This window comes from Gracilinanus agilis, chromosome 3 (genome assembly GCF_016433145.1).
Source record: "Gracilinanus agilis isolate LMUSP501 chromosome 3, AgileGrace, whole genome shotgun sequence".
NCBI lineage: Eukaryota > Metazoa > Chordata > Mammalia > Didelphimorphia > Didelphidae > Gracilinanus > Gracilinanus agilis.
In genome coordinates this window covers 162,628,972-162,642,538 of record NC_058132.1, presented here as the reverse complement: position 1 = coordinate 162,642,538, position 13,567 = coordinate 162,628,972, and the positions used below count along the sequence as shown (strand labels likewise).

General features: G+C 43.0%; 1 protein-coding gene across 1 annotated transcript in view; it reads right to left on the bottom strand.

Moving 5' to 3' along the window:
• Positions 1-13,567, bottom strand: part of KIRREL3 (kirre like nephrin family adhesion molecule 3) — a 208,830-nt gene that overhangs the window by 12,991 nt on the left and 182,272 nt on the right. The window contains exons 8-11 of the mRNA XM_044668979.1: positions 12,303-12,451; positions 11,264-11,391; positions 10,025-10,151; positions 1,636-1,736 (exon numbers count right to left, since the gene is read on the bottom strand). Of these exons, the coding sequence (XP_044524914.1) occupies positions 1,636-1,736; positions 10,025-10,151; positions 11,264-11,391; positions 12,303-12,451 (505 nt within the window). The remainder of the gene's footprint in view (positions 1-1,635; positions 1,737-10,024; positions 10,152-11,263; positions 11,392-12,302; positions 12,452-13,567) is intronic.

Below are 13,567 nucleotides of genomic sequence, written 5' to 3'. Positions count from 1 at the left end.
GTGGCTCTCCCTACACGACAGTTCTTGTACTATTAGTACCCATCGATTGAAGAAAACTTTATACGATGACAAAAGCTAGTACCTACCATTCAGCAGGGCTTTAAAGTTCTTTGTAGCTACATAAAGACCAAAATCACAGCTCCAGATGCACGAGAGGATTTGTCAACCCTCTGAAATAATCCTCTGGCTTCTCCCACCCATGGATATCCTTTGGTTTCGGTAGCTGTACCAGCAATACAGTGTTTACTTTTATAAATAACACCTTCACACACCTTTCCCTCCATTTCCTGCAAATCCTGATAAAGGAACTAGATGAACAAGGCTCCAGCAGCCCCAGCTCTGGGAGCCCACATATTTAATTTGCTGTGGAGATCACCTTTCTTGGTCAAGCCTGCTAAGCGGGTCCAGTGTTGGACCGTATGGCTGTCCTCCAAGGACCACATTAACTAAGTTCTGAGAGGCCCAGAACCAGGAGGAACACTCAAATTTTTTAATCATAGCAAGTCACAGAGATTAACTGTTGAGGTGTAAAAGGGGTTACAATTTGGACAGAGGCTTAATACGGTGACAAAAATTGCTCCTTGGAGTATTTACAAATGCTTGGGGGAAGGTCCTTAACCTTTAAAAAAAAAGTTTGTTATGGACATGGGCTGGGGAAGCTTATCAACTCCCTTTCAGAATGATGCTTTTTAATTTTGTTTATTTTTTAAACCCTTTCCTTCTGTCTTAGAATTGATACTAAGTATCAGTTCCACAGCAGAAGAGCAGAAAGTAAGGAAAGGTAATTAGGATTAAGTGACTTGCCCAGGGTCACATAGCTAGGAAGGGTGTGAGGCCAGATTTAAACCCAGGTCTTCCTAACTCCACGATTGGCTCACTCACCTGTCCCCAGAATGATGCTTTTATTTGTTTTTAATTTTATCTTTATTTTGTTCCAATCACAAATTTACACATGACTTTCCCAAAGTTTTATGATTCATGTTGTCTCCCTACATTCTTCTCTCCCCCTCTCAGAGTTGAAAAGCAAAAGAATGATGTTTTTAAACAATTGAAAGAAATGCCAAATTTCAGTCAGAGGTTAATGAAAATAAAGATGTACTTTCCTCCCAAAATATACACTCCCAAAATCTTTACAGAGTCCAGAAACTCTGGTTTAAGAACCCCTTCACTGTATTCTGGGTGAAAAAGGATTTTATGGGTCATCAAACTATTGCTTATAATTCCCCATTTTTTTCTCTGGGAAAATGCCTTCTGAGCTGGAAAGAACTGACCAAGCCTTTCATACATTAGGGATTATGTGTCTCAATTTATCTTAATGACAACTCTCTGAAATAAGGCAGATTTATAGGAGACTCAAGTTGAGAGACCTTAATTGACATGTCACCCAGCTAGTTAGGAATAAATCTTGAACCAGAATTTCTTGATTGAATATAAGCTTCTTAAGGGTAAGGTCGATTGTAATTTTTTTTGCCTTTTAATCTATGCCCAGGGCTTAGCTCCTAGTAGGCACTTGATAAATATGTGTGGATTTAATGGTGCTCGCTCCTGGTCCAGTCCCTTTCCCTAGTTCTCCCTGTGTGTGTTTTTGTGTTTCCATCTGGAATGGCCAGGGAGAAAGGAGCCAAGTTTACTCACAATTCGGTCTGGTGGAGGGGTGCTCCGGATAAAACACTTGATCTGCCCTTTCTCGCCATGCAAGGCATGCTGAGTCTGGGTGCTAGAGATGATGGGGGGTCCTGTGGGAAGACATACCAACACATGTCAGGAAAGCACCTCCAGTGTCTTCCTTCTTCACAATCCCTGGCTCTACAAATTCCCAGAATGGAGCCCTTTAGAGATTTGGAGATGAACATATGGCAGCAGGAATTGTAGAAGAAAAGAACAGTCAGGGAAGGAAGTCAATTGTGTTTATTTGTCTGGTTCTTTGAGAAGAGCCAATATCTCTCTAAAATGGTTCTGAAACTTAGTCTTTGGGCACTGACAGCTTAAATCCGGGGTCACACAGCCTGGCCAGCATGTGCCAAAGGTGGGACTTGAACCCACATCATCTGGGCTCTGAAGTCTGCTCTTTACTCACTATGGTCACTGTATTCTCACTGTTAACCATCATTGCTCCTCATGTTGTCTCTCTTGTGGTCCAGCCCCTTCAGTTAATGCCATTCTAAAAGATAGGCAGCAGAGGGAGCCCTTGCCTAACACAAACAACATCCTCTCCTTGGAAACTGCTGCTTAGAAGAGGATGGAGGAGAGCTGATGGACCCGCAGATGCCCAACCACCAAGGATCCTGCCAGATCACCCTGACAACCAGGACTGGTGGTGATAGTGGGGCATTTGGGCTTCCAACTCCACCCAAATGGTCCCCTGTGGATAACCATAATATTCATCTAGTGCTTTATTTTGTTCTTGTTTACTAATATTTTATTTTTCCTCAGTTACATGAAAAAACATTTTTAACCTTAATTATCTTTAAGTTTAAGCCAGATTCTCACCTTTCCCCTCTCTCTTATTCCCTCCTCAAGACAGCAAGCAATCTAATATAGATTTTACATGTATAATAGTATAAAATATCTTTTTCCATTTTAGTCCTTTTAAGAAAGAGAACTTGAACAAATAAAAGAGAAGAAATAAAGTGAAATATAGTGTTTTGGTCTGCATTCAGACTCCATTAGTTCTTTCTCTGGAGGTACAGTGCTTTAAATAAAAATTAATTAATTAAATAAAGAATAAAAAATTAAATTAAAATGAATTAAATTAAAAAAATTCCCTTAAGTAACAGTCTTGTGAGGTAGTGCCTGCATTATTATTTCCATTTTGTAGATGAGGACACTGAGGCTTAGTGGTTAAAGTGACTTGCCCTGGCACATAGCAAATAAGTGGTAGAGTCAGGATTTGAACTCAGGCCTTCTGATGATTTCCTCCACATATAATATTGCTTCCAAATATTAAGAATTTATCATTGGGGCAGCTGGGTTGTCAGTGGATTGAGAGCCAGGCCCAGAGATGAGAGGTCCTGGGTTCAAATCTGGCCTCAGACACTTCATAGCTGTGTGACCCTGGGCAAGTCACTTAACCCCCATTGCCTAGTTTTTACCATTCTTCTGCCTTAGAACTAATACCCAGTATTAATTCTAAGATGGAAGGTAAAGGTTTTAAAAAAAGAATCTATCTTTATCTAAAAAATAGCCAGCATTTATATAGCATTTTAAGGTTTGCAAATATTATCCTGTTTTATCCTTAAAGCAACCAGTGCTCTTATTGTCCCCACATTTACAGATGAAGAAACTGAGGCAGGCAGGATTATGTGGCTTGCCCAGGGTCATACAGGTAGTATCTAAGGCCAGATTTGAATTCAGATGTTCTTGACTCCAAATCCAGTACTTTACTAACTGTGCAGCTTAGCTGCATCAAGCACAGGCAATGGGAAGTAATTCTGCCTTTGGCCTTATCCCACCCAACTCTAGCTGCTAAAATCACTCAAGCATTCCTCCTGCTGGGTCCAGGCTTCTGTTTCATATGTGTCTCTTCTGTTTTCTTCTTCATGTTTCCACAGAAATGCAGTACAAAGGGTGCTTGAAAAGGCCACCCAGGCAACAATATTTCCTGAGAGGGAGTTCTTCCTTAGACTTTATGCAAGTCTTTCATGTTTCAGGATAAACCTATTAACTTCCAGTTCTGAGTGCAGTGGAGATGGGGAGAAGCAGCTAAGATGATTCTCTAATAGCCTTTGAAAACTTGAAGATGTTTATTGCCCAGATATCTCCTTTTACTGCATATTATTGAGGCATTTTGTATACTGGCTAATGAGTAATTCATTTTGGCTTCATAATGAGTTTCAGGCTCATGAATACCTGATGTCCAAATGTTATCTAATTCAGAAAGGGGCTGCCCTAGCTGGGGACTGCCTCCTTGTGGGAGTGGTATAGGATCTCCCCTTTGCTGACCATTTTCTCTGGGGTTATTGCTTCTCAGTTGCTATGTTCTTGGGGGATTTCCCTCTCCTGCTGGGATCCCTTCCTAAAAGCTTGGGACTCACACTTTCTCCAGATCTGGGTGCCAGGGCAAGAGTAAGGGAAAGAGAAAGTCTGTCTCCATTGCTGAGAGTCCTAAGTTGGACCTTGGAATGAGCTTATCCTCCGAAACAAATTATAAATAAAGATTAGGTTCTACAGGTATCTCCGATACGTTATGGGTCAAGGAAGATTTGTGAGCTAGCTTGGGAAATGAATCACCATTTATAACATTGCTATTATATAGATAGTGTCCTGGGCAAATACATTCCAAATTCTCCTGCACTGACACACAGACTTTCAGAACACAATTCTCTGTGTGAATCTGGCACTTTCTAGGTAGGTAAGGTTGCCACACACACATGCCAGGGCTGGCGCACCCCACCTGGTGGATAAGGATCACTCCCCAAGGCTCCTTCCTAATGAATCAGAGTTACCTAAGGAGAAACTGGGTTTCTTGACAAGGCAGAGGCTGCTTTTCATTTTATGTCTTTATATCTCCCAGTACCTAAGACAGAACCTGATACAGAAGTAAGAGATATTTACTGAATTGAGTCAAGGTGCTCTTGGCTGGAAAAACAATCAGAAGCCACCAGTCTTAAGGGAAGAGATAGGTTGGTTTGAGCAGACCTTGTTTTAGAGTTAGATGGAATTTGGAGGTGGAAAGCAACCACAAAAACTCAAGAGTTGGAAGGGAACTCAGAAGTCCAGATTGGACCTGCAAAAAATTTACCTTTTGCTTGAAGACCGTTGGTCAAGGGGATCTTCTGCCCTGAAGCAGGCCAGTATACTTTTGGATGGCTTAGATTGCTAGGAAGCTTTTCTTTATAGGGTTAGGGACTGGACTTTTTATTTCACTGGCATATGAGGAAACTCCCTTTACCAAAACAGGCCAGTATGTTTTATGAAAGTATTAGAGTTGCTTAGAGCACTTAGAGGCTTAATGACTTAACCAGGGTCACATGAAAAGAATGTATCAGAGATGGGACTTGAACTCAGGTCTTCCAGGTTATAAGGTTCTCTCTGCTATAGTATACTGCCTCGAGCTTAAATTTCTTTCTCTTCAACTTCTATCTATTGCTCCTAGTTTTGCTCTGTGGGGCCATGTAGAAGAAGTCTATCTCTCTTTAATCAAATGAATCAACAAGCATTTATGAAGCACTTACTAGGTGCCAGTCACTGTGCTAAGAGTTGGACACAAAAAGAGGCAAAAGACAGTCTCTGCCCTCAAGGAACTTTTAATCTAATGGGGGGAGACAACATGCAAACAAATATATAAAAAGCAAGCTATATATAGGATAAATAGGAAATAACAGAACAAAGGCACTAGAATTAAAGAGAGGCAGTGAAGACTTCCTGTAGAAGGTGGATTCTAGTTGGGAACTAGAGAAAGCCAGGAATTCATTAGTCCCATTGGAGGAGAGAGAATGTTCTATGCGTGGATGCCTGGAATCAAGAGATGGGGTATCTTGTTCATAAAACAGCCAGAAGACTAGTGTTATGGGATCAAAGATTATACAACATAGTAGGTAGTAAGGTGTAAGGAGCTTGGAAAGATAGGAGGGGGCTAGGCTAGAATTTGAATACCAAATAGCATTTTGTATTTGTTCCTCTTCCACATGGCAACCCTTTAGAGTCTTAGGGATCACCTAGTCAAATCCCCTTATTCCTCAGATGGGGAAAATGAGTCCCAGAGAGGCTAGGTGGTCTTCTGATTTTCAAATCAATGTTCTTTCCACCACATCATGCTGCCTTTCTTTGGGAAGACGTGGAAATGGGGTGTATCTTAGGTCTCAGGAGAGCAATTCATTTTCAGAGGGAGATTAGAATAGATATGGGAGATGGAGGAGAAGTGGGATGGGAATGAAGTTATTAGAAAGTGCCAATTGGTTTTGGGGTACAAGTGACCCACTCCAGGGAGTAGAAGTCTTCTGTTCTTTTAGGTCCCTTATTTCCCCCCTCTCAATTCCATCTGGGAATAGAAAACTAGGGTCATTGAAGCCTTTAAAGTATGTACTTGGTCTATATAGTACTCCATGGGAATTCTGTGTCAGGGTAGTAGCTGGGATGGAGTCTTCTCTGTCTGCTTCTGTATCACCCCTGGGGTGGAGGATGGGGAGCTCTTTTCTCATAAAATGGAGCAAAGAAGGCTGGGAAGAGGGGTACAGAGAATAGTAAATTATACTGGGAACAAAACAAAAAAGTGCTGCAAACGTAATTGTTGTTTATTAGCCCCTTTAATTAAAACAGATTTGCATTTCTATGAGCAGCTTGTAACTAAGGGAAAAAATATTGGAGAGTTTATGATGGAGACTGACTCCAAGGTGGGTGAGGAAGAGAGGAAGGAGATAAGTGAAGTTCTCATTAAGAACAGGAATTCCATTCTGATGTGGAACCGAGGCAGGATCTCTGAGCTCTAGAAGCCTCTTATGGCCAGAAGGGCACAGGTGGAGTGTCTTCCTCACCAGCACTCCAGGAAACTGGACAATTCCTGTCCATGGTACTGAAAGCCATTGGTTTCAGGGTACTGATGGCCATTGGTTTCCTTTTAAACCCCAATGAAAATCTCTATATTTTTTTACAATCCCTCTTAATTACAGAGCTTTTCATCTGTTAATTTTTCCTAGTTATTCATCAGATAGCTAGCTTTATATATAAATACTTGTATATTATCTCCTTCGACAGATTATTAGCTCCTTGAGGGCAGGGACTTTTGCCTCTTTTTGTATCCAGTTAGCACTTAAAATACCAGTCTGGGGGATAAAGCCAGTGAATTTACAGGATATATCATTGCCCCTCATTTGATTTTAGGCAACATTAACAGAAGTAGAATGTTCAGGACAAGAGAGAGGAAGAGTCCTGCTATGCTCTACACTGTTCAGAATACACACCAGGAATGCCACATTTTAGGAAGAACATAGACAAGAAGCTGGAGGCTGGAATGGTGAGGAGCCTGGAAACTGTCCTATGAGAGCTATTTGAAAGAAATGGAGCTAGAGCATGATAATGGTTTTCAAGTATTTGGAAGATTATCACATGAAAGCATGAAAGAGGGATTAGATTTCTTTTTCTAGGCTCCAAAGGAGAAAGTCAAGCTTTCTCTCTCTCTCTCTCTCTCTCTCTCTCTCTCTCTCTGTTTATCTATCTATCTATCTATCTATCTATCTATCTATCTATCTATCTATCTGTCTGTCTGTCTGTCTATCTATCCATCTATATCTCTATCTATCATCTATCTATCTATCTATCTATCTATCTATCTATCTATCTATCTATCTATCTATATCTGTCTGTCTCTCTTTCTCTCTCCATCTTTCTATCTATCCACTTGTGTCTTATCTATCCTATTTTTTACCTATCTCTATCTCTTTTCTCTCTCTCCTATCTTTTCCTACCTATATTATCTCATCTGTCTTCATCCTTCTCATTATTCTCCTCTTCATCTCTCTCTCTCTGGCTCTTCTAGTGGATGAAAATGATAAGGAGACAGATTTCAGATAATATGAAAGAACTTTTTAACCCTCAGCCTGGCACAGGCTGAGAAGTGAGTTCAGTTCTGCATTGCTAGCAGTATTTAAGCTAAGGCTAGATGACCACTTGTCTAGGATGTTGTGAAAGAAATTCATCCATGAGGATAGGAGTTGGATCCCATGGACTCTAAGGCCCCTTCTAAATCAGATGGTCCATGGTTCTGTGGCCATCGGTGCCTGAATAGCACTATCTGTACAGAGCTCAGGACCGCTTCCTTCTCCCTAGAGGTGGCAGCAGGGTGATGGCTGAGCAAAGTGTCAGACAGCTTACGGGCAGGAAAAGACTCCAGCCTCTGTTGCCATGGATATAAACGGAGGCGTGATCAGATGCTGTTATTTTTAGCCCTGAAGTGCCAGTTTATTGGTGGCATCCTGGGGACACTAGAAAAGGCTGCAAGCTCCGGACCCTGACTGGGACAGGTGGGACCAGGAGGTTCTTGGCCCAGATAGACTCGCTCCTGGAGCAGAATAATCATGGGGATATTCAGTCTGGGGGCATTCAGTGACCCTGAATCATTGGGTGATTCATCAGACTGGTTGAACAGACCCAGAGTACTTCAGTAAGAGCCCCTAGCCAAGGTGGCCGAGGAGATGGCAGCTGCCAGTGGACAGTGTCCAGTGACTGCTAAAGAGCCTTGTGTCAGGACAGCAGGGGCATGGGAAGGTGGCCCATCTCTGTCCTATTTCTGGGCATCAGCTCAATGCCTCTGCCCTATGGCACCACAGTGGAGACAGGATGGAGTGAGAAATATCAGGCATAGATTGGGAACAATGTGAATAAGGGCTTAAAAGAAGCAAAGGGACAATAATCACAACAGCAGTAACATTTAGAATTTATAATGCTTATGTGTTCTTCAAAGATTTTTCCTCATGATCCTCAGAGGTAGGTACTATAAAGCATCAAAATCTCCATTTTATAGATGAAGAAATTGAGCTTAGAAGAGATCAAATGAGATAACGGATATAAAGTGCTTCACAAACCTTAAAGTGCTATGAAGATGCTAGCCATTAGCTATTATTACTTTTTAGTTATTTGCTCAGGATTTGGTCTCCTGATTCCAAGGGCTTCCCATGAATCCTACTTTTGGGGTGTGTTTCATATTGTCTCAGACTATGTAAGTACCTCCCAATCATCCTGTTATTAATTTCTGACCACTCTTGGAGATCATGCCCTGGAAATTTTAGCTTTTTTATCTCTGGAACTTCTGCATTGTCCCCCTTCCCCTTCTTGATCTGAGTCTTTCCTCATTTCAGTCCCTCCTCCATTCAGGTACTCATGTGGTCTTCCTAAGGTAGGTCTGATTCCCCACCTTAATAAATTTTAATGGCTTCCTATCACCTTCAGGATCAAATATAAAACTCTCTGTTGGCCTTTTAAGGTCCTTGACAACTTGTTCCCTTCTTATCTTTGCATTTTCTTACATTTTCTTTTACTTCTTTTCTTGTCTTTTCTTGACTTTTCTTTTCTTTTCTTTCCTTTTCTTTTCTCTTCTTAACCCTCACCTTCTGTCTTAGAATTAATACTGGGTATTGGTTCTAAGGCAGAAGAGCGATAAGGGCTAGGCAATTGGGGTTAAGTGATTTGCTCAGGGTCACACAGCTGGGAAGTGTCTGAGGCCAGATTTGAACCCAGGACCTCCAATCTCTGGGCCTGACTCTCAATCCACTAAGCCACCCAGCTGCCCCCTTTTCTTACATTTTAGACATAGATTATCAGCTCCTTGAGACCAGGGACTATCTTTTTCCTCTTTTTGGTATCTCAGTGTTTAGTACAGTGCCTGGCACATACTAGGCACTTAACAAATGTTGATTGATTGATTTTACTCTCCTCTGAATATTCTATGATCCAATGACACTGGCCTACTTGCTGCTCCTTACACATGATTTTTTTTATCTCCTGACTCCAAGACTTTTTCCCAGGTTGTCCTTCACTCCTGGAATTCTCTTCCTCTCTCCCATCTACATCTTGCCACGATTTAAATCTCACCTTCTTTAAGAGCCTTTTGGGAGAGAGATCTCTTAGGACAGTGTTTGGCAAATAGATAGCACTTTATAAATGTTTTTGCATTCATTTATTGTATTAATGTATAATCCTGATCTTGCCTGGCCTGGGTCAAATCCCATTTGTCCAATCATCTTCCTTCCTCCATCATCCAGGCTAAGAAAGGCTGCTCAGGGCTAATCTTCCCTCATCTTGACCCTTCTATTTGTCCAATACTCCTTTCCTAGCCCCAGTCTTGGGGTTGGACTCCTCTTAGCATAAATTTAAGAAGGATATCAGGGCTCCACCCAATTGGGTTAGGGAACTGGGATGATGGCACCTGCTTTGTTTAGAGATGATTTGTTTAGAGATAAAAATGGGACGTATTGAGAGGATGTGGCTTTCATGGGGCTTCCATAAACCCCGATGTGGGCTAAGTATGCTCTTTAGATTCTATCCCCTCCCTTGCTACCAGCCCTCCAGGAAATGGGACTGGGGATGTTACCATTGACGGTCAGCGAAACCTCTCTCTCCCCGGCCCCTACTCGGGGAACAACAGCTCGGCACACGTATTTGCCAGCATCTTCTTGTCGGACGGTTTTCAGAGTCAGAGTATTCTCGTTGCTCAAGACCTGGGAGAGGACAGAGAAGGTCAGGTACCAGGAGAAGGAAAAAGCTGCTCTGCCCTCTAGCTCTAGGGATGGTGGAGACTGACACAGCTGTGAGTCCCATAGAGTATCTGAGGGGAGCAGAGGAAAGGGCGGGTGCTTTCATTTTATTTTGGAAAACTTAGCCTCAGTTTTCTCAAGACAAAACAAAACAAAAACGAGGCATCTGAGATCTGTGCAGGAAAAAGAGATTCCATCGATGGCAGGTTTCATGGGAGGCAGAGCAGGAAGGGACTTTTAACAATAACCTAATCCAGCTTCCTTATTTTGCAGATGAGTAACGTAAACCCAGAAAAATTAAATGAATTGCCCAAAGGCATGAAGTAGTAGTAAAACTGGGATTTGACCCTCTGTCCACTAACTCCAAATCTAGCTAGGGGTGTATGTATGTGTGTAAGTGTGGTGGTGATGGGGGCATTTAGGAGTCATGGAATTCAGAGTTGAACCCTGAGTTCTCCATATCTGTGTCCTGGCTTTTCCTTGCAATTGTCCCTCCTTACCTGGGAACTAGGAGCTGACCTAGTTGGAATTTGACTTCCCTGCTGTGCCCCCCACCCCAACGTTTGTTCCTTTCTTTTAGCCTCTGGATCTTCCTCCATTCCCCCACTCCAACCTTGGGTTCTCATTCTGTTCATTCTATTGGAGCAAAGGACTGGTCAGCTTATTCACATATGTTTGATTACCCTTCTCAGAGGGTATTTAAATTTTAAAAGAAGCCAGGAGAGAGAGAGAGTAATGCTCAACCCCATGGAATGGCTGTGAATGGTGGGAATCTCAGGCACTTTGGTGCCTTGGTGAGGAAGATCTTTTGGGAGATGGGAGAACCTAGTAATGCTTATCACCATGCACAGGTGGGACAGCTCAGTTACTTCAGGCTCCCTCTATCATTTTCTGTATCCCTCTTCCTTTGACTGGCACTGCTTTTCCCCCAGGTAAATTTATGGAGAGCTCAGCGTCATCCCATCCTTAACCCCTGCAGGGAGGGAGCAGGCAGAATAGTAGCTCCCCAGGTGGGCCCAGCAGGAAGGGAACCTTGAGGACAATGGCACCTCTTCTTCCTAGGGCTAGACACCTACCACCCCCGAGCCACGCTTCATCCACACGATGGTCAGTGATGGGTTTCCTGTCCAGGCACAGTTGAAGACAGCATCAGAGCCCAGGTCCACCAGCAGCGACTGAGGCTCAGAGGTCATTCGAGGGCCAACTGCATGCAGAGGAAGAGAAGAAGAGATGGGTCTGGTTGACTCTAACCAAAGGGTTGAAGCTTTAGTTGTTGTAGAACTTCAAGCATTTAATATAAGGAACTGGGGGAGGCATTTGGAGAGGAGCTGGAATGGCTTTCTCATACCATTTCCCATTAGGGTGGCTGTTGCTTGCTTTGTCTATCTGGAATGACAGTCTTGGGGTAAAAAACCCAAACCAAGCTGAGCCTGTCTCATGGCTTTCCTTCTGCTGTCTCCCTGGCCCTCTCTGTCATTGCCTCATGAAAGAAGACAAGGCTATCTGGACCCAGTCTGTGCTCAGGGGATGTACGAGGGACCCATCTGGAGGGCTAGAAGGGCGCATTTTCACTGGGGTCTCCTGAAGACAATGCTTTAATTTAATTCAAAGAGCCACTCTATGAAGTCTTCTCTGATTTCACTACCTAGAATTTCTCACATGCTGCTTCATAGGACGATTATCTTACTTGTCTTAGACCCCTCCCCAGGGCCCACCTTATCCCCCCTCCCCTCTAATTGTAAGTTCTCAGAGATCAGGGCCTCATCTTATTTTAATTTCGTATTCCTAACACAGAGCATAGGGGTGTCCCTGAGGAGTAGGTCCTTAATAGATGTTTGTTAAATCACATTCAAATGCAGCTTGAGGTGTTAGTCTGGTAGGAGTGATCTATTCAAATTCAGAAGGCCTCATGAAATGATGTGATTTAAAATCAATCATACCACTAAAGTGGCCAGTTCTGTCTATAGTGTAAGATTCCGGATCTATCCAGAAAAAGAATACTATGCCTAAACAACTTCTAGTAATTTTATTTGTGACTTGCTCCTCAAGTTACTCCTAATATCATAAGATAAGGGAACACCCTCAAATAATTTGCCTTCGTCCAGGGACACTCACAGTAGACATCCACTGTGCGACTGATGTTGGTGCTGCCCAATGCGTTGGTGACCTCACAGGAGACGGGCTCGAAGAAGTATGTGTGGTCCACAGTGGTCTCGTAGGAATCCCCAGATTCGTCCTTGATCACTTGGCCCTTCTTGGCCCACCTGAAAGATAAATACCCCCTCAAGCATAGTGGAGACCTCCAGGCCTGGGGCCCTACCACTGTGCTACCTAACTGCCCCCAGCATTTATTTTCTTACATTTTGAGTGTCAAATTCTCATCTTTCCTCCTTTCTCTTCCCCCTCCCTGAGAGAATAAGCAATTTGAAATAGGTTATACATGTGTAATCATAAAAAACACATTTCTATGTTTGCCATGTTATAGAAAAAGACATACAACCCTCCCCTCTAAAGAAAATAAAGCCTCAATTTCTTCAAATGTGAAATGAGGGAATAGTATCTCCTTCACTGGGTTCTTGTGAAGATCAAATGAGATAATAATTGTAAAAGCACTTTAGCACAGTGCCTGGCACTTAGTAAGTACTGTATAGATGCTTATTCTATTCCTTTCCCTTCAATTTGCTCCTAGGTCCTATCTCTTAGTTCCTGAAAGGATGCTTGGCCTCCTCGAAAGTCCTTGCCCTCCTCAGTCTACCTTTATTGACTAGATTATCCCTCTCTGGGTGGGGATTGATTTAAGGGGAAGTGGGAAGGGGCCTACTTTGGCCCATAGAGGTAAGCATTGGCCTGGATGGATTAGGAGCATGTTCTTCTGGGAGGGATCAGTAGGGCTCTCCCCAGCCCAGAGTTTCTGGGAATGGGCAAGAGGGCACTTATACCAACCTGAGAGCTTCTACAAATCCATCCCCATCCCCAAGAGATACACCTTTCAGTGGTTTAGCTTCTCCACTGCTGAACTTGCACCTTTTAGTCAGGTACATTCATCAGTGACCTAACCCACCTCTCTTGGGTTGCCCTTAAGCCCATTTTTTTATTTCTTTGTTTGGGTAAAGATGGAGAGCAGCTATTCCCCTTGACTGTTCTGCCTTGCCTTTCTCTCTCTGAAAGGTGGCTCAAGTAGAGGGGGAAAAGGCAGTCGAGACAGACTCAATATAGTGGATAGGATACTGGACCTGGGGACAAGGAGGCTGGGCTCAAATCCTACCTCAGCCATTTATTAGCTGTAGGACCTCGGGCAGATTACTTCAGCCCTCTGTGTATGTGTCACTGTCCTAATGAGGTTAATGACCTACCTCATCTGGTCATTGCGGGCATGAAAG